The sequence below is a fragment of the Ornithorhynchus anatinus genome, chromosome 11 (genome assembly GCF_004115215.2).
Source record: "Ornithorhynchus anatinus isolate Pmale09 chromosome 11, mOrnAna1.pri.v4, whole genome shotgun sequence".
NCBI lineage: Eukaryota > Metazoa > Chordata > Mammalia > Monotremata > Ornithorhynchidae > Ornithorhynchus > Ornithorhynchus anatinus.
The window spans coordinates 52,275,028-52,296,571 of NC_041738.1; the positions used below are offsets into that span (position 1 = coordinate 52,275,028).

General features: G+C 50.1%; 1 protein-coding gene across 2 annotated transcripts in view; it reads right to left on the reverse strand.

Moving 5' to 3' along the window:
- SORL1 (sortilin related receptor 1) overlaps positions 1–11,435 on the reverse strand; it is a 111,247-nt gene extending 99,812 nt beyond the window's left edge. Inside the window, exon 1 of one of the 2 annotated variants that reach the window (XM_029075155.2) lies at positions 11,102–11,435. In XM_029075155.2, coding sequence (XP_028930988.1) covers positions 11,102–11,383 — 282 coding nt within the window. In that variant the 5' untranslated portion in view covers positions 11,384–11,435. Of the gene's footprint in view, positions 1–10,863; positions 10,883–11,101 lie in introns of those variants that run through there. The other variant, XM_029075156.2, reaches the window with a different exon arrangement.
- Positions 11,436–21,544: the final 10,109 nt, after the last annotated feature.

Genomic DNA, 21,544 nt, shown 5'->3' on the forward strand with positions numbered 1-21,544 from the left:
CCCTGGCCACAGTGGACTCTGCTTGCAATCCCCTTTTCCTAAAAGATGAAATAGGAAAAGAAACGGCACTCGTAGCCTAGTAAGAAGAGCACAGATCTGGGGGGCAGAGACTGTGAGCTCGTTGTGGGCTGGAATGTGTGTGATACACTGCACTCTCCCGAACGTTTAGTATGGTGCTTTGCACTCAGTAGTGGAAAGAGTCCGGGCTTGGGAGTCAGAGGTGATGGGTTCTAATCCCGGCTCTGCCGCTTGCCAGCTGTGTGGCTTTGGGCAAGTCACTTAACTTCTCTGTGCCTCAGTTACCTCATCTGCAAAATGAGGTTTGAAACTCTGAGCCCCATATGGAACAATCTGATCACCTTGTATCCCCGCCAGCGTTTAGAACAGTGCTTAGCACATAGTAAGCGCTTAACAAATACCACAATAACAAATACTATTATTATTAATAAATACGACTGGATGAATGAACGATAGGACCTAGGTTCCAATCCCTGCTCTGCCACTTGACCGCTGGGTGGCCTTCGATAACCCACTTGACTTTTTCTGGGCCTCACCTTCTCCATCTGTAAAATGGGTATTAAAAAATCTGTCCTCTCAGTGTGCCTCAACTGATTGTATTATATATCTGCACTACCTCTTGGCACATTGATTGGCACATGGTAAACATTTAACAAATATGATTGTTAATAAGGATAATAATAATAATGATTGTGGTGTTTGTTATACGCTATACGTCAAGCACTATACTAGGCTCTGGGGGAGATACTAAATAATCGGGTCCCACATATGACTCACAATATAAGAAGGACGATGAACAGAATAATCATTATCATTATTATTATTATTATTTGTAAGCTCGTCCTCTAGACTGTACGCTCATCGTGGGCAGGGAATGTGTCTGCCAACTCTTGTACATTGTACACTCCCAAATGCTTAGTACAGTGCTCAATAAATATGATTGATTATTATTATTATCATCACCACCAGGCTTACCCTCATAAAATCTCAGAACAACACACACCCTTCTGCCACATTCACCACTCAAATATTGGGGAGAATCCCATCGGGGCTCCTTTAGAAACATGCACAGGTGAGTTTAATTAAATCCCAGGTTTGGACATAAATCCCGGCGGAGGGCCCCGGGTGCTGAGAGCCGGAACAGGGATGGCTCTGGAGAGGACTGGGCCCGAGTGTGACATGTTCCCGAGAGACATGGAGATGGCAGGTCGGGCTGCCTGGGTCCCCGCGGCTGAGTGAAGCGAGGAAGGAAGACAGAGTGTCAAGGAGGGAAGGGGTAGGGGAAGGGAGGGAGGAAGAGTTGGAAAGGTAAACACCGAGATGCTTGAAAGGGTTCGGCCTCTGTTTACATCTCCGGTCCCTCGAGACAACGGGCACGTGCCAAGGTCGGCACCGGCAAAGATCCGGCCTTACTGCTGGGAGGGGAAATCAAGGAAGATGTTCAGTTATGGAGGGGATGGGAAATCGGGGAAGACCCCTATCTACAGAGGAGAGGGGATCCCAAAGCTGACCCACCCTTTGACAAAAAGTGACTTCTGGAAGCAGAAGACGGGGTGAGACTCTCAGGGGTTTCGGTCAGAGCCAGAGTGGGGGCCACAGGCCAAGCTGGAGTGGACAGCTGCTGAGTCCAGGCGCATCCAAGAGGACAGCGAGGGGTCTCTCTGCTCCAACCCCTCTCTCTGATGGTGTTGATGATGATGATTCTGGTATTTGTTAAGTGCTTACTATATGCCAGGCACTGTTCTAAGTGCTTGGGTAGATACAAGCTAATCATTTTGGACACCGTCCATGTCCCACGTGGTCTTAATCCCCATTTTACAGATGAGGTAACTGAGGCCCAGAAAAGTTAAATGACTTGCCCAAGGGCAAACAGTAACAAGAGGCAGAGCCACAACTAGAACCCAGGATCTTCTGACTCCCAGGCCCGTGGTCTATCCATTAGGCCATGCTGCTTTTCAGTCAATCACTCAATCTACCATATTGATTTATCTGTTTATTTTAAATGGTATTTGTTAAGCATTTACTATGTGCCAGGCACTGTACTAAGCGCTGGGATAGAAACAAAATCATTAGACTGCACAAAGTCCCTATCCCACATGGGGCTCAGAGTACTCCTGAATCTCTTTTCACACTACTTTGGTCATTTTTTGACCTCACAAATGTGATAAGGAAAGACTGGCTTTAGTTTCCCAGTCTATATTGGATGCTCCTTGTTGACTGTGATTTTTTTTAAATGGTTTGGTTTTTTTAACACTTACTGTGTTCCAGGCACTATACTAAGCACTGGGGTAGACACAAGATAATCAGGTTGGAGAAAGTCCATGTCCCACACGGGGCTCAAAGTCTTAATCCCTAGTTTACAGATGAGAAGCAGCATCATCTAGTAGAAAGAGTACAGGTTTGGGAGTCAGAGGACCTGGGTTCTAATGGACTGTGTCCAACCTGATCAGCTTGTATCTATCCAAATGCTTAGTACAGTGCCTGGCACACAGTAAGTACTTAACAAATACCATTTAAAAAGGTAACTGAGGCATGGAATAGTTAAGTGACTTGCCCAAGGTCATACAGCAGACAAGTGGCAAGCCACCATTTGAACCCAGATCCTCTGGCTCCCGAACCGGTGCTCTACCCCCTAGGCTACATGAGAGCTTACTGTGTGCACAGGACTGGACTAAGCACTAGAAGCAGCGTGGCTCAGTGGAAAGAGCAAGGGCTTTGGAGTCAGAGGTCATGAGTTCGAATCCCAGCTCTGCCACTTGCCAGCTGTGTGACTGTAGCTTCTCTGTGCCTCAGTTACCTCATCTGTAAAATGGGGATTAAGACTGTGAGCCCCACGTGGGACATCCTGATTCCCCCGTGTCTACCCCAGCGCTTAGAACAGTGCTCGGCACATAGTAAGCGCTTAACAAATACCAACATTATTATTATTATTAGAACAGAGTCGGTAGACATGTTCGCTGCCCACAAGGAGCTAAACTCCCTAAAGGGAAAAGCACAGGACTGGGAGTTGAAAGACCTGCATTCTAGGCCCAACTCCGCCACGTGCTTGCTATGTGGTCTTGGGCAAGTCCCTGTGCCTCTCCAGACTTCAGTTTCCAGTCTATCCCCTGGAAAATGAGGATAGAATAAATATCTGTTCTCGCTCCTTCCACAGAGAACCTGGCGTGAGGCAGGGACTGGGCCCCATCTGATCATTTTGCATCTACCCCGGCACTTGGCAAAATGCTCAGCACACAGCCGGCGCTTAACAAATACCAACATTACTATCACTCTTCATTATATCATCTCCAACCTCCTTGAGCAATCCCAAGAAGCGGCTGCAGGGCTCTGAAGTCTTGCTCATCCATCTCCCCAACTGAAAACCCGACTGTGATGGAAACACGGCTGGTGTTTATCGTTGCCACAGCCAGGAGGCTCCTGGCTTTCTCCCAGGAGGCCCGGAATGGAAGGGGTGGAGTCCCAGCAGCACCGCCCGGGAGGATGGAGGCAGGTGGGGGAACGTCACTTCTGCTGAGGTCATCGCTGCTAGCGTTAACAACAACCATCACATTTTTATATTCTCCCTTTCTTTTACGGTAAGCACTTACTATGCGTTAAATACCGTTCTAAGCGCTGGGGCAGGTTCAAGTTAATTAGGTCGGACACAGTCCCTGTTCCATATGGGGCTCACAGTCTAAGTAGGCAGGACAATAGGTATCCCCATTTTACAGTTGAGGGAACTGAGGCCCAGAGAAGCAAAGTGACTTGTCCAAGGTCCCACAGCAGCAAAGCCGGGAATAGAACCCAGGTCCTTCTGACTCCCAGGCCTGTGCTCTCTCCACTAGGCCACGCTGCTTCTCTCTTGCCTCAGCCCCATAGCATTTATATGTCAGCTGTGTGACTTTGGGCAAGTCACTTAACTTCTCTGTGCCTCAGTTACCTCATCTGTAAAATGGGGATTAAGACTGTAAGCCTCACCTGGGGCAGCCTAATAACCTTTTATCTCCCCTGCAGCTTAGAACAGTGCTTGTCACGTAGTAAGCGCTTAACAAATACCATCATCATCATCATTATTATTATTCATATCCATCTGTAATTGATCTTGCTGCCTATCTCCCTTCTAGTCTGTAAATTCCTTGCAGGCAGGGATTATCTATACCCACTCCTCTGTATCGAATTCTCCCAAGTGCTTAGTACAGTGCTCTGCACACAGTAAGTGCTCAGTAAATGCCACTGATTGATTCAATGTCCATTTTCAAGGAGCTCGAGCAGCTGGCAGAATGTGGGAGATGGCTGGGGCAGGGGGGTAAGGGGAGGGCAGGACACGGGTGAGGTTCTCGCACTGGAGCCCGGCCTGGGTGGCTCCCACCCGACTGTGGGCCAGCGGCGGATGCGGCCAGTGGCCTTCCAGCCCTCCGTGATCCAGGCCCAGGGTCTCTGTGGCTGGCTGTTTGACCCAAAGGGACAACAAGCCCTCCCCAAGCCCCCTCTGCTTCAGCTCGTCACCACCGACCGTTCATTCGTTCATTCAGTCGTATTTATTAAACGTTTACTAAGCGCTTGGGAAATTATAATACAACAATAAAGAGTGACAATCCCTCCCAACAACGAGCTCACAGTCTCAGATGGTTACAATGACTGCATCCCAGGGAAGCCAGGCACAGCAGGAAAGCAAGCTAAGAGAAGAGACGTCACATAGCAAGTCAGAGAAGGACCCTGAACCCAGGCCGTCAACCCTGCCCTGCTACTAGCTAAGCTCACTGTGGGCAGGGAATGTGCCTAATAACTCTTGTACTCTACTCTCCCAAGCGCTTATACAGTGCTCCGAATACAGGAAACACTCAACAAATACCACTGATTGACTGATTGATGTGGGAAGGGAATGTGTCTACCTACTCTGAGAGTGTGGCCTAGTGGGCAGAGTACGGGCCTAGGAGTCTGAAGAAACTGGGTTCTGATCCCGGCTCCCCCACTTGTCTGTTGCTTCATTTAACTTCTCTGTGCCTCAGTTACCTCATTTGTAAAATGGGATTAACAATGTGAGCCTTACGTGGAATATGGATTTTGTCCAAACTGATTAGCCTGAATCCACCTCAGGGCTTAGAACAGTGCCTGGCACCTAATATATGCTTAACAAATGAGATTAACAAACAAAAATCTGTTATATTGTACTCTCCCAAATGCTTCTTAGTTCAGTGTTCTGCACACAGTTTAAGATCAATAAATTCCACTGATGGTGGTGATGACGATGAAGATGTTAGCCAATCCAGAGTCCAGTCAACTGGACTGAAATTCACCTACCTCATTTTGGACTGGGATATCGATTTAGAGCTCGGCACGGCTGGGCCGATGACGTCCCGGCCAACAACCTGCCTACTTGCTCAGGAAACCCAGGGACCATCCTCAACCTGATATCAAAGGCCAGCTGCCTGCTGACCGGGGCACCGGCTGGATATGAAAGTTGCTTCAGTTATTCTCAGGGCTGGAAGGGGGAAGAGGAGAAGGTAGAAGAGGTGCAGATAATCGATACCCACAGATGAAGAAAAGCAGCATGGCTTATTGGATAGAATAAGGGCACCGGAGTCAGAGGACCTGGGTTCTAATCCCAGCTCCTCCACTCGTCTTTTGTGACCTTGGGCCAGTCACTTCATGTCTCTTTGCCTCGATTACTTCAATCTGTAAAATGGAAGTAAGACCGTGGGCCCCATGTGGGACAGGTACTGTGTCTACCTTGACTAGGATGAATCTATCCCAGTGCTCAGAACAGGGCCTAGCACATATTATTATTATTATCACTATTATTACAGTGCCTGGTAAATAGTAAGCACATAACAAATACAAAAAAAAATACAAAAATGAAGCCCAAAAAGGCATTGTTTGAGTCAATAACATTAACCTCCTCTCTTCCAAGCTTCTCACAGTAGGTGACTTAAGCCGAACAAAACGGCAGGTTTGTGTCTTATCTCCTGCTGTTTTCTCCTTCCCACCCCAGCTAGGGGAAGGGGTGGGGAATAGAAAACACTTCAGGGGTGGAGAGCAGATGGGAGAGGGAGGGGGAGCTCCTAGACAATCTGCAAGTTGTAATTTCATGATGTATTGGTGAATGCTTGCCCCCTTCCTTGAGTTCTGGCCTTTAATGAGGGGGCTATCTGTCTGTCCAAGAGTCGCTAACCTTCACCAGGGCTACTCCAGTGAAAGGGAGCGTAGCCTGGTGGAAAGAGCCTGGGCCTCGGAGTCAGAGGACCTGGGTTCTAATCCTGGCTCTGCCACTCATCTCCTGTGCAACCTTGGGAAAAAAAATCACTTCACATCTCAGTTTTCTCATCTGTAAATTGGGGATTTAATGCCTGATCTCCCTCCTAGACTGTGAACCCCATGTGGGACAGGGAGGGTGTCCAACCCGAGATTGTTGTATCTAACCCTGTGCATAGGACAGTGCTTGGTACATAGTAAGTGCTTAATAAACATCACAATTTTTACTCTGGTCAGGGCGGACAAGCTACCTCCTCTGAATCCAGAACCGGGAGTCCCTGGGCTGACTTGGCCGGCCAATCCTCCCCACACATCCAAAACAGATGGTGTCTTTTCTTTCCAGGCAACCACACTCCAAAACCACCCCTACTGACCCATTTGCATTTAATTTTCTCATTGTGGGTAGGGAATGTGTCTACCAACTCTGTTATATTGTATTCTCCCAAGTGCTTAGTACAGTGCTCTGCACGCAGTAAGCCCTCAATAAATACGCCTGAATGATGGATTGATTGACTCTAAGTTTCTAATGGGCATGGAACATGTCTCCCAACTCTGTCATTATTGTACTCTCCCAAGTGTTTAGTATAGTGCTCTCCCCACAGTAAGCACTCAACAAACATGATCGATTGACTGATCTCCATGAGTCAAATCCTATCCCGTGTCCCACTGAAATTACCCCAGTTTTAACAGCAATCAGTTTCCTCGGCGGATATGGAGAGTGCTGGTCAACATCCTCCCCTTCGAGGGTCTCCAAAGACTTGAAGACAGTAATTCAGTCCCCTCTCAACCTCCTCCTCCCCAGTCAGAGAACGTGGGCTCTAATCTCAGTTCTGCCACTTGCCTGCTCTGTGACCTTGGGCAAGTCACTTCACTTCTCTCTGCCTTGGTTTCCTCAACTATAAAATGGGGAAATACAATTGACTGATTGATTGATAAATACCTGTTCTCCCTCTGACTTAGACTGTGAGTCCCCTGTGGGACAGGGACTATGGCCAACCTGATTATCTTGTTTCTATCTCAGTGCTAGAATAGTGCTTGACACATAGAATGTGGATAATATCCTTTAAAAACAAAGAAGTCTAAACATCTCCCAATTCTATTAACTGGTCCCCATGGGATCCATTTTCCTTCTCCAGCATCATCCCTGTCTCACTTTCTCTGGACCCTCTCCAGTCTACCTTCAACCTCCTATTTCCTCACTAGGGCTTCCTATAGGAAAGCAGCATTACCGAGCGGAGAGAGCCCGGGCCTGGGAGTCAGATGACCCGAGTTCTAATCCTGGCTCCACCACTTGCCTGCTGTGTGACATTGGGCAAGTCACTTAACTTCTCAGTGCCTCAGTTATTTCATCTGTAAAATGGGCATTGAGACTGTAAGTACTGTAAATCCTATGTGGGACATGCACTGTGTCCAACATGATTAGTTTGTAACTATCCCAGCGCTTGGTATAGTGCCTGGAACATAGTAAGTGCTTAACAAACACCATTTGGAAAAAAAAAAGGCAGGAGGAAGAAGAGGATCCTTGGGCCGGCCCCACTCCCGGGGCCCAATTCCTCTTAGCCGCCTGCCCCCCCGCCCCCCAAGCTTTCAGGGAGCCTCTGGAGCCCGTTCCAGGGATCCAACAACCTACAGGGTGGAAGGGCTAACCCTTTCATCCCTTCTGCTGCAAGTTCAGACAGCTTCTTCATCCCAATGATGACCGGCACCAAGGATCTCTCGGGTGCCCACAAAGTGCCTGGCCTTGTTCTTGCTTGTTGCGGGCAGGGAATATGTCTGTTTATTGTTATACGTACGCTTCCAAATGCTTAGTACAGTGCTCTGCACACAGTAAGTGCTCAATAAATACAATTGACTGTATGACTTTCAGGGAAACAAGGACTAGTCGCTGGCCTCCTCCCCAGTGCTTAGTGCAGTACAGAAGGTGCTTAATAAATACTATTAATATGAATAAATACTAAAATGAATACTATTACTTGTAATACTATTACCATCGGCCTCCTTCCCCTCCCAATTTCTCCAGGAAATCGGCCCTGTTCCTTCCATCTTCGAGCCCCAGGTCTTCCCGGGGGGTCTGTCTTTCCTCAGACACAAGCAACCCTGTAGCAGGGGGCTCGTCAGGCTCCCTCCTCTTCCCTTCCTGCTGGCTGCTCCTCCCCCAGCCTCTGACCTCTGGCCCCCCCGGCTGCAGGACTCACCTCTGACCCTATTCTAAATGCCAGAATCGGAGGTTGTCCAAGGTCTCTGAGCCGCTGCCTGCTGACTTGGGCAAACAGCAGAAGCGGAGGCAGAGAGAAAAGCAGCAAAGTCACTTGACGTCTCGTTGCTTCGTTGCCTCATCTGTAAAATGGGGACTAAATATCTGTTCTCCCTCCCCCTTAGGTGGTGAACTTCGTGTGACACAGGGACTGTCTGAACTGATTGTACCTGCCCCAGGGCTCAGCACAGTGCTTGCCAGCGAGAAAGCATTTAACAAATATTATTATTATAATGATTATTGCTGGTATTATTGCTATTTTTTATTGTTAGCAGTATTGCTATTATTATTGTTGTTTTGTTGTTGATGTTGAAAGGTAGGGGAATGGAGGCAAAAGGATCAAAAATCTGGCAGGTCACCAGCTAAATTATCTGGCTCTAGGACAGAACCCCATCTAAACTATCCCCATCCTCCGAAAACGAACAGGAGATTGCACGGTCTCCCTGGATCATCCACTCCTGTGTCTAACATTTCCCCTGGAAGTTCTCCCTTCTGCCTAACCTAAATCCCTCAAGCCACAGATCAAGTCATTTCATCAGGGCTCCATCCTTCGGCAGAGATGGAGCTGTGGGAGGCAGAGAAAGTGGCCAGCTCCGGGTACCTAACTTTATGCTCTACTGCCTTCCCCGACCTGTAATTTATTTTTAATATCTGTCTCCCCAGCTAGTTTCTAAGCTCCTGTGCGCAGGGATCGTGTCTGCCTACCGTACTAGGGTCTCCCATGCACTCAATACAGTGTCACCGACGCTCAGTACAGTGCAAACGCTTAGTGCAGTGCTCTGCACACAGTAAGCGCTCAATAGATACGATCGAATGAAACGAACCTGGATCTTGAAGGACGGCTTCCCGGGGGGGGGGGGGCCTCCTCCCCTTCCCTCCTGGGCAGCCCTAACGGGACGAGCTAGACTGGGGTGGGGAAGGAAGTTAACCAAAAGAGTGGCCAAGGGTACCCCAAGGAGCCCAGCATTCTCTCAATCCTCCCCCAGGCCCCGAGCAAGGCCCCAGACGGTACTAAAACCAGCCTGTTCAACAGCTGTATTCAATCCAGAAGCCCCTTCCCCAGTCCCAGCTCCAAAGTCCGGGGATGGAGGTCTGGAGGGGCCTTTCTCTCGGCTCGAGGAAAAGCTCAAACCTGCAGCAGGGTCGCACAGGACATCCTCCCTGAACGGGGGCCAGGATCAACCCTCCTCTCCGGGCCTACGCTCCTGACGTCAGGCCCAGGGTCGTGATATCAACCCCACGGTCCTGATATCAGCACCCCGGGCCTGCGACCCTGGAGAAAACCACCCCAGGGGAGCTCCGGGCAGAGACCCAGAAAAGGCCTCACCTGATCCCTTCTCCTTCACCGGCTCTGCCCCAAATGGGGACGGCAAACCCTCTCTCCCTTATGGCACCCCTTTTAGGCAATATAATCTGCATTTCACTCTGGCAGGCATCCCTCCCACCCTGGTCACCCAAGAAGCGGCCCAAGGAGGAGCTGGCTACTATTTTAATGCCCAAAGCTTACGGCCGTCAGAGTTTCTTCGGAGTGGGAGGGTGAGACGGGGGTGAAACAGGCAAAAAGAACCAGGGTAAAGCTTAAACCTACCCTGCGAAACCAGGACCGGCCTCCGATCCCTATTTTAAAAGATGAACACACTTTCTGGGACAGCTCTGCCCTACCCAGGCTGATCCTCCCGGAGGGGGAGCTTAGGAGGCCACAAAAAAAGGCTGAATTAATTTTGCCATCTCGAATATTAACCTGCGCACTAAGCTGCTGATTCTGAGCATGAGAGTCTGGCAATCAAAAAATGAAAAAAGCAAAAAAAAAAAAAAAAGCCTAGTTCTTGGTCTCAGAAACCAGCGCTGGGGTACGAATAAATCACACGCCTGCTATTACAAGTCCCTTTTCACAGAAATAGACCTCGATTCTTAAGTCCAGTTCCTACTCCTGTCACATCCCCGGGGCTCCACAGGGAAGACTACAATCCAAACGGAGGGAAAGGGGGGCAGGATCTTTTGGGAGGGGACAAGCACCCAGGTCCCGCACCCTCCCAAAAAGAAAAGAATGGGAAGGAAAAGGCGCTTGTTTGAACCGTGTCGATACAGGGGGTGCAGGCCGAGCCCGCCGTTCCGGATCCCCTACATTTTTGAAGTTGTGCCCTCCGCCCCCTCCCCAAACCTCACCGTGCCCACCAGCCGCCACCGCGACGTGCGAGCTTCAACTGCCAACGGGCGAAGGGTGCGAGAAAACCCCTTTTCTCCCGGGTGCACCCTGAAGGCGCCCCCGCACCCTTTTACCTCCAGGAAGCGATGCGCGCAGGCACCCTGCATTCGCCTTCGCAACGGTCAGGAAATGCGCGGGTGCATCGGTGCGTTACCTGGGATGCATTTGTTAAGGCGACACCCGGAGAGGGGCAACGCTGTGCGAGTCCGGGGAGCCCTCGGGGGGTTGTTTGGAGGGGCAACGCTTTGCAAGTCCGGGGAGCTCTCGGGGAGGGGCAACGCTCTGCAAGTCCGGGGAGCTGCCGGGAGGCTTTTAGGGGGCGAGGAGGGGACCCCCCCGGTGCAAACCGGAGCTCGCCCCGAGAGGCGGCTGCAAGGGCAGGTCGGGCTCACCTGTCCGTACACCTTGACGGGGTCGGGCGGCCGGGCATCGCTCCGCTTCTCCCGCCGCAGCCCCTCGCCAGCCCGGCCGGCTCCTCTGTCATCCGCCCAGGTCCCGGGCGGCCGCGGCTCGTCCCGCAGCAGCACGGAGAAGCCCCGGTCCTGGGGCAGGGGGAGCCGGCCCCCGGGGACATGCAGGGTCCCGGCCTCGCAGACGGACGACGGGGGCCACAGCGCGACCAGGGTGGCCAGGAGGACGGGTCGCCAGTCCCCGCAGCTGCTCCCCGTCGCCATGTTCCGGAGGCGGCTGCGGCGGCTGCTGCTGCTGCTGCTGCTCGGGCTGCTGCTGCTGCTGCTGCTCCTCCTGCTGCAGCTGCTGCTGCTGCTCCTCCTGCTGCAGCTGCTGCTGCTGCTGCGGTGGCTGCGGCTGCAGCCGATGCAGGTGGCGCCGCCGCCAGGAGAAAATGTGCAGCGGACCGAAGCCGCCGGCCGCTCGGCCTCCGCAGCTCCCGGCCTCCCCCAACTTTCTGCCTCCTCCCCGGCCCCTTCCCCCCACCCCCCCGAGGAGGCGGGGAAATCGAGGCAGGGAGCACGTTGGGGTGCACGGGCCCCAGCTCACGTGCGTGGGCCGCCCCCCTCCCCCCGACTTGCTTCCTCCTCCCCGGTCCCCCGAGGGGGCGGGGAAATCGAGGCAGGGAGCAATTTGGGGTGCAGGGGGTTAAGGGGGCTCGTGCGGCGGCTCCAGGTCACGTGCGTGGGTCCCGGGCCCTCCCCCCAACTTTCTCTCTTCCTCCTCCCCGCTCCCCCGAGGAGGCGGGGAAATCGAGGCAGGGAGCACGTTGGGGTGGCCGGGCTCGTGCACCAGCTCCAGGTCACGTGCATGGGCCGCCCCCCTCCCCCCAACTCTCTTCCTCTTCCCCTGTCCCCAGAGAAAGCGGGGAAATCGAGGCAGGGGGCAATTTGGGGTGCAGGGGGTTAGGGGGGCTCGTGCAGCAGCACCAGGTCACGTGCATTGGCCAGCCCGCTCCCCTCCCCCCAACTTTCTAATAATAATGTTGGTATTCGTTAAGCGTTTACTATGTGCAGAGCACTGTTCTAAGCGCTGGGGTAGATACAGGGTCATCAGGTTGTCCCACGTGAGGCGCACGGTCAGAATCCCCATTTTACAGATGAGGTAACTGAGGTCCAAGCGCTTAGTACAGTGCTGTGCACATAGTAAGCGCTCAATAAATACTATTGAATGAATGAATGAATGAAGGTCCAGAGTAGTTAAGTGACTTGCCCACAGTCACACAGCTGACAAGTGGCGGAGCCGGGATTCGAACCCAGGATCTCTTACTCCCAAGCCCGGGCTCTTTCCACTGAGCCACGCTAACTTTCTTCTCCGGTCCCCCGAAGAGATGGGGAAATCGAGGCAGGGAGCATGTTGGGGTGCACGAGATCGGGGGTCTTGTGCACCAGCTCCAGGTCACGTGTATGGGCCGCCCCGCTCCCCTCCTCTTCCTCTCTCCCCTCCCCACTTTCTCTTCCTCCTCCCCGGCGCCCCAAGAAGATGGGGAAATCGAGACAGGGAGGGCTTTGGGCGCTGGACGTCAAACCTTTCCCAGAAAAATGATTTTTTGGGGGAGGTGACGGGAAGTAGAGGGGAGGCTGGAATTTCAGTTGCGAGAATTGGATGTCCTCTGCCCCCTCCCCGGGCTGCAGACCCTTGGGGCAGCATGGTCTCCCCTCCCCGGGGGCTGGCGAGCTACCCTGCTGCAGCCTTGTGCGATCAGGGGTGGAATGTTTCTTTCTGTTCATCCAGGACAGTTCATCTGGGCTCCCTTGGTACCCTCCCTGGGCTGCTGCTCCACCATCAATCAATCAATCGATTTTATGGAGCAGTTCCTACCGCGGAGCACTGTACCATGCGTTTGGGAGAGTACGCTACAACAGAGTTGTCCGACCCCTGTCCGCGGCGAATATACAAGCTAGAGAAGGAAAATGAACATTAATATACATAAATTCGTTCATTTAGTCATCAAGCGCTTACTATGTGCAAAGCACTGTACTAAGCACCTGGGAGAGCATAATAGAAGAAATAATTTAAAGATACTGGCTCCGGGATGAAGAGCTGAGAAGGAGGCTGGGAAGCAGCACCCATCTGGGGAGTCAGTCAAGAGAATTGGGGTTCTCATCCTGATTTCGCCACTTGCCAGCTCTGTGACCTTGGGCAATCCTTTAACTTCTCTGTGCCTCAGTTTCCTCCTCCGTAAAATGGTGATCAAATTCTCTTTCTCCCTGGCCTTAGACAGCCCCATGTTGGGCAGGGAACAGGACTAGGAACTCTGTTATACTGTGCTCTCCCAAGCGCTTAGCTCAGTCCTCTGCTTTCAGTAAGCACTCAATAAATACCAGTGATTGATTTACTGGCTCAGGGTAAACACGTCGCAGTTATTATTACAAGCTGGGTTTCAAAGACAGTACGTGATAGAAGAACTGCCAGGGCTACTGAGGCTGTTGAATCTTCCTCCCTGGGAACCCCTAAGAAAGGAGAGCCCTCATCTGCCTGCAGTGATTTAGATGGAAATGGGGGATGGTCTAAACGGGGCCATTTGGGCCCTAGAATTTTCTCAGAAATCATCAGAGTGGGGTTACAGCAGAGGACCTGAAGATGCACCCTCTCCCTGAACCCCCCTCCCCTTGGCTGCTTGATCTTTGACCCCCGCTGTAAATTATCCCTGAGAGGGTGTGGGGATAGCAAATCTTCTGGTGTGTATCGACAGCAGAACCTCCACCGCTCTGAGGCGGCCGTTTGTCACTTCATGCAGAGGGCGAGATGCTTTATTACAAGAAATGCACCCAAGGCCACTCCTCCCGCCTCTCCAGATAGTACAAGGAGCCACTCCGTCTGGCTGTCTCTCTGGGCCACCCACTCAGGGGACGAACCAAGCTGTCTTTTTGGAGCTGAAAATGGGGACCATGTGGTCCTTCTTGCATCGCCTAACTGGAGAGAGCGAGGTCTGGAGGACATTTTTTTTTTTTTTTGTAATGGTATTTTTTTTAGCGCTTACTACGTGTCAATCACTCTTCTAAGTGCGGGGGTAGGTACAAGTTAATTAGGTCAGATACAGTCCCTGTCCCACATGGGGATCACAGTCAGTAGGAGGGAGAACAGGTATTTCATGACCATTTTACAGTTGAGTACACGGAGAAGTTAAGTGTCTTGCCTGAGGTCAACCAATTGGCAGAGATGGGATTTGAACCGAGGTTCTCTGACTCCCAGGCCCGGTCTCTTTCCACCAGGCCTCGCTGATTCCACTGCCGTCCCTGTTCCAAGTCAAATAATAATTACAAGAATATTAAACATTTTCTATGTACTAAGCCCTGGGATAGATACAAGATATTCAGATCCGACACAGTCCCTGTCCCTTGTGAAGCTCACAGTGCATAGAGTAGATTTGAGCAGGTATCTTCTGCCCATTTTACAGATGAGGTAACTGAGGTTCAGAGAGACTAAGTGAATTGCCCACAGGCCCACAGCAGGTCAGTGGCAGAACTGGGATTAGAATCCAGGTTTTCTGAATCCCAGGTTTATGCTTTTTCCACTAGACAACACTGCCTCCACCAGGTAGCCTTCCAAGGTTAATCACCCTACCTATTCTCCAGCCATCAGCCCTCTACAGTGCTTTCCTGCTACTGGTTCTAGCTACTACTGTAGCTGTATGGATGACCCAGAGTTGATTGCGTGTGCCAGCCCTGTATCCTTTTATCAGCCCACGAGTCCCCACGTCTGCTCTTCAACAGGAACCCCAAGAGCTTCTTCCTGTTGGGTTGTACACCTCCTGCCAGTGCTCCGGAAATGCTTCGGGGCCTGATGATCCCCATCAGAGTTGCCAGATGTGCTCTGATTTGGCCTGGTTCACCGGTTCACCTTGACTGCTAGGTTTTACCTCCACAGACCCAAAAACTAATCTGTTTAACTCAAAAAACATACCATCAGACATCTGGATGCCAGAAGACATCAAGAACAGCGATCACCTTGTGCTCCAGTGTCTGCTGTGTGCAGGGCCCTGAGCTAGGCAATTTAACCACAGCACAGAAAGACATCCCCTCCCCCCCCCACCCCCAGCTTAATCAATCAATCAATCAATCTGTGGTAGACCAGCTCTACCCTGGAAGGCAACACCCAAGTAACCCAATATGGTCTCGAGGCTGTGTGAATTAGCCAAACTGAATTCCCAGAACTGCAGCTTATTTACGGTGTAGTGTTTCAGTAAGTGGCCTAATGGTCAGAGCATGAGCCTGGGAGTCAGAAGGACCTATTTTAATCTCGACTCTGCCACTTGTCTGCTGTGTGATCTCGGGCAAGTCACTTCGCTTCTCTGTGCCTGTCACCTCGTCTGTAAAATGGAGATTAAGACTCTGAGCCCCATGTGGGATAGGGACTGATTAGCTTGTATCTACCCCAGCGCTTAGAACAGTGCTTGACAAATGCCATCATCATTAAATACAGTGTCCCTGCAGGGAAAAGGTTATGAGGGGATTTGTTACCCTTCTTCAGCCAGAGAGCTGTAGGGTGTCCCAAAGACCAGTTTCTGTATCTTTTTCTCAAGGTTCCAGAAGCCACTACATTCTGTGTGGCCCCTTATTCTCCAAACTGATGTAGCTCTGAATGAGACATGTTTATTATGGACGGAGGCCTTCATGAGATAAGTCACTGCAGACCAGACAGCCTGCTGTCTGCAGCCTGAAAATCCAGGTCACTGCAGCCTTGACATGGTGTTTGTAACTGAATCAACACCTGTTCTTCCGACTCGAGATTCAAACAGGATTGATGAGGACCTGATGAAGGAATACATTTCGCCTGTGCCCTTATCCAAGCCACGTCGAAGAATTCACACAAAATAAATTCTTGAGGTGACGACCACCATTTATGTTGAGTCAGTAGGCATCCTTCCTGAGTAAATAGATGATCACTGAGTCGATGACCTGGGATGTAATACCGGCTCCATCACGTGTCTGCTGTGTGACCTTGGGCAAGTCACTTAACTTCTCTGTGGCTCATTTCTCTCATCTGTAAAATGGAGATTAAGACCGTGGGTCCCACGTGGGACATGGACTGTGTGCAACCTGATTATCTTATATCTAACCCAGCACTTAGAACAGCACCTGGCACATAATAAATACTTAACAAATACCGTTAAAAAATATAAAATTAAATTTAAGGCCCAAGTTACTTTTAGAGACTCACAAGGAAGCGCCATGTCTTCAACCAGCAGCCTAGACCGCCAACTAAACAGGAAAGTGTGAACTAAAATGGCCATTCTGCCAAGGGTTCCTGGCCGTTGCTATATTAGCTGGGGATTTAGGGCCTGTATTTCCCCTGCAGGGTATCATTATGGGCATGAAAAAACCCTTCAAAGTACGAATTAAGACTTTTTTTTTCTGAGAGCTTGTTATTCTATTCACAGACAATGATCACTCTGAGGGTTTCCGTACTTACTGCCGGGCCCAAGGCATTAGATCTCTGGCCCCGGCCTTCCTACTCTGCTCTATTGTTGGGAATGTGCTGGGAGGATTATCACCCCATCCATGCTGGACCGTGCCCTCTCGGATCTCTTCATCTCTACAGATGAGGTAACTAAAGCACAGAGAGGAGAAGTGACTTGCTGAAGGTTACCCCGCAGACAAATGACGGAACCGGAATTAGACTCCTAAACCTGTGCTCTTTCCACTTCCCCCTGTGCTTTTCTTACCATCAGTAAGTGCTTCCTTATGTCCAACTAAAAACTCCCCCGCCGCAATTCAAACCCATTTCCTTTTGCTTGGACCTGAGTGGCAGGGAGATGAACCAGCGTGGCTCAGTGGTAAGAGCCTGGGTTTGGGAATCAGAGGTTATGGGTTCAAATCGTGGCTCTACTACTTGTCAGCTGTGTGACTGTGGGCAAGTCACTTAACTCCTCTGTGCCTCAGTTACCTCATCTGTAAAATGGGGATGAAGACTGTGAGCCTCACGTGGGACAGTCTGATTACCCTGTATCTACTCCAGCGCTTAGAACAGTGCTCTGCACACAGTAAGCGCTTAACCAATACCAACATTATGATTATTATTATGACCCCAGAGCAGATGCAAAGGCAGATGCTAAGGCTAAGTCTGAGGTTTGCTGTGGCTAGTCTAGGTGCCTGGGGTCCATTCCTTGGGGGCACAGAGGGTCTCAGGTGACCCTCGGGCTGGACCCACTGAAAGTAATATCGTGGCAGGGTCAGAGACCGGCTGTTAGGCTCCTCTGAGAACCAGTCAGGAAGAAATTGGTTTAAATTGCAGGAAGAGGGATGTAGGTTAGACATTGGAAGAATTTCCTGACAGTAAAGGTGTGATGCTGGAATGAGTAACCAGGTAGAAGGTCCTGCCTGGAGGGCAGAGGCATGAATTATTTGATTCCATAATGTGAAGTAATGTGATCCTCTAGACCGTTACCTCCTTGTGGGCAGGGATCACATCTACCAACTCTGTTATATCGTACTCTCCGAAGCACTAAGTACAGGGCTCTGCACAGAGTAAGCGCTCAATAAATACGATTGATTGAGGGTGACAAGCTTTAGTAGGACTGTGGCTCCAGTGGCTTCTGCATTGTCTTTGCACTTGGATTTGCTCCTTTTATTCACCCCTCCCTCAGCCTCATAGCACTAAGCAGCATGGCCTAGTAGAGAGAGTACGAGTCTGGGAGTCAGAAGGACCTGGGTTCTAATCCCAGGTCTGCCATGTGTCTGCTCTGTAACCTCGTGCAAGTCACTTAACTTCTCCTGTGCCTCCGTTACCTCATCTGTAAAATGGGGATTAAGATTGTGAGCCCCACGTGGGACAGGGACTATGTCTAACCTGATTAGCTTGTATCTACCCCAGCGCTTACAACAGTGCTTGACACACTTGACACATTTGGAGTGCTTAACAAATACCATCATGTTTTATGTCCCTATCCATAATTTATTGGTTTATATTAATATCTATCTCCCCCTCTAGACTGTAAGCTCATTGTGTGCCGGGAACATGTCTGCATGTTTACCAACTCTGTTATAGCATATTCTCCCAAGCGCTTAGTACAGTGCTCTGCACATAGTAAGCACTCAATAAATACGTTTGATTCTAGTAGATCAACTGGGGCCCCCAGACGGACAACTCAGCAGCTGGGGCTACCCCTCCATTCCCTCCATTTGAAGGGAGGAGAAGACATCCCTTGGAGAGGTAGAAGGTGCTATTTTACAGAGGCTGAAACTGACCCCCTCAGGGGCAGGAAGGGTCCTTCTGGGCTGGTGCAGTGGGTCCAGCTCTAGGGTCCCCTGAGACCCTCTGTGCCCCCCAGGAATGGACCCCAGGCATCTAGACTAGTCACAGCAAACCTCAGACGTAGCTTTAGCGTCTGCCTTTGCAACTGCTCTGGGTTCATCTCCCTGCCACTTAGGTCCAAGCAAAAGGAAATAGGCTTGAATTGCAGCAGGGGAGTTTTTAGTTGGACATAAGGAAGCACTTCCTGAAGGTAAGAAAAGCACAGTGGAAAGTAGAAAGAGCACAGGCTTAGGAGTCTAATCCCAGTATCATCATTTGTCTGCGGGGTAACCTTCAGCAAGTCACTTCTCTCTGTGCCTTGGTTACCTCATCTGTAAAATGGGGATTAAATCCACCACCCTCCAAATTAGACTGTGAGCCCTTTGTGGGACAGGAGCTGATTATCATTCATCTACTCAAGTGCTTAGAACAGTCCTTTACACGTAAGAACCGCTAACAAATACTATTAAAAAATGGTTGGGGTGATAAAATACAGGACTGGGCCATTAAGAGGGATCTTTAAGAAAATATCTGAACCCATCCTCCCAAGACTTTTTTTTGTTTTGTTTTTTAGTATTTGTTAAGTACTTAGTATGTTCCAGGCACTGTACTGAGCCCTGGGGTAGGTACAAGGTAGTTGGTTTGGACACAGTCCCTGTCCCACATGGAACCCACGGTCTTAGTCCCTGTTTTACAAATGAGGTAACTGAGGCACAGAGAAGTGAAGTGACTTGCCCAAGGTCCCACAGCAGACAAGTGGCAGAGCAGAGATTAGAACCCAGGTCCTTCAGACTCCGGGCTCGTGCTCTTTCCACGGCACTCTTCCACCTGCCTTGAGGCAAGTGGCCGGTTCAGATGGCTCTCAGCTTTCTCTGTATTTTTAATCATTTGTATCTATTCTGTTACTAAGCAGAGTGGCTTAGTGGGTAGAACACAGGCCTGGGAGTTAGAAGCACTTGGGTTCCTATCCTGATCCTCCACGTGTCTGCCGTGTGAACTTGGGCAAGTCATTTTACTTCTCTGGGGCTCAGTTACCTCATCTGTAAAATGGGGATTAAGACTGTGAGCCTCATGTGAGACAGGGACTGTGTCCAATCTGTTTAACTGGTATCTAACCCAGCGCTTAGACCAGGGCTTGGTACAAGCACTTAATTAGTACCATAATCATTATTAGTATTATTATTATTATTCTCTAATTGCCCCGGTGTTGGTTCAGTGTAAGGAGTACAGCTCTGGGAATATAGAGGCCTTCCGAGGTTTTTAAACACAGAACCCATTTGTGGACAAAATGACTGCCGCCCATAATGCCTAACCCAGTAGGCAGATGTGTTTGTAGACACTGTGGTCTTTGCCACTCCCTATATTTCGGGATTCCCACTGGGCTTGACTCCCCCACTCCCACCGTGGAGAACCCAAAGTGGTTCCTTGGTCACAATCCCTGACCACTGAAGGCCTGGCCCTAGCCGGCACTCCCCTGCTGGCAGAGCCGGAACTAGAACCCAGGTCTCCTGATTCCCCTCATCAAAAATCAAAGAACTCTCCCAGAACGTTCAGATCCCAGTATATCTGGGGCCGATTCCAGGTGGGATGGGCGGGGAAGGAACAAGGTGACCTGTTGAAGAGGGTTTCCCGCTCCCCTTGTGGGGTTGAGAGAGCTGGCAGGCTCCAGCGCTGCCTCCCGAGTGGTTTCAGAAACCAGGCCTGGCTTGAGGCCAGCCTAGTCCAACAGCCAGCGTTCCTGGCCTCCATTCAAGCTTGAACAGAGCCGGGCCCAGCCTTGGGGCGGATGCCGTGGGATTGGGAAATCTCCCAGGGACGGAGAGTCATTCGGCAAGGAGAGCAGACGGCCCCACCTCTGAATGTGGGGCAACAGGCGGGAGCCTTAGGAGGTGTGGGTGGTGCCGAGTGGGTGGGGAGAGTGCCCAGCGGGCCGCCTTGCCCAATTCAAGATGGCCCTGGCTGGGAGAACTGGAACCACCCTACCACTACCTCAGGACTTTTGCACTCACAGCTCCATGGAACACTTAAAAACTGGTAAATATATGGGCGGGCAGAGAAGCAGCATGGCCTAGCGGAAGGAGTACAGGCCTGGGAGCCAGGGACCTGCGTACTAATTCCAGCTCTGCCACTCATCCACTTTATGACCCTGGGCAAGTCACTTAAATTCTCTGTGCTCCAGTTTCCTCATCTGTACAATGGGGATTCAATATCTTTTCTCCCTTATACTTGGAATGTGAGCCCTGGTTGGGGCAAGGATAGTATCTGACCTGATTATTTTGTATCTACCCCAGCGCTTTAGTCCAGGGCTTGGAACATAGTAATCACTTACCAAAACCACAAAAATAATAATTATAATTAGTAATAGTAGTAGCACTGCTCTTCCGCTTAGACTGGGAGCCCTGTGGAGGACAGGGATTACTATCTGACCTAATTATCTTGCTTCTACTCCAGTGCTTAATACAGCATTTAGTACATAGTAAGCACCCTAAAGCACTTATGTATATGTCTTTAAATTATATATTATAAATTACTTCTTTATTCATACAACTGTCTATCTCCCCCTCTAGACTGTAAGTTCATATGGGCAGGGAACATGTCTACTAATTCTGTTGTAGTCTCCCAAGTGCTTAGTACGGTGCTCTACACAAAGTAAGCATTTAAAAATACCACTGATTGATTAACAAATATTTTTATTATTTTTATTATTACTATGTCAGCACTTGTTTATTCACTAATCCAGCTTTCCATTCTCTTTTTATCAGCAGTTCCATCTCTAAAAGTTTTGATCTGCCTCTCTCATTAGATAGTGAGCTCTTTTAAGGCAGGCATCTGCCTTTTTCCACGTTTGTACTTATTCAAATACTTAATACTGTGCTCTGTATGCAGTTAGCACTCAATAAATACCACTGTTCAATATATTTTTTTTAATGGTATTCAAGTGTTTACTATGTGCCAGGCATTGTACTAAGTGCTGTAAAAGAAGAGGCAGGTATGATTCCACAATAAATTACTTAAGAATGAAAAGGCAGCACTAGAAGACCATGGGAGCATAAAACCAGAAACACACCAGCCTAAGGAAAATTCAACCCTGGCTGAACTGCTTACAACCTTACCACTTCAACTAATTAATGCAAAGTAGCACCACACCA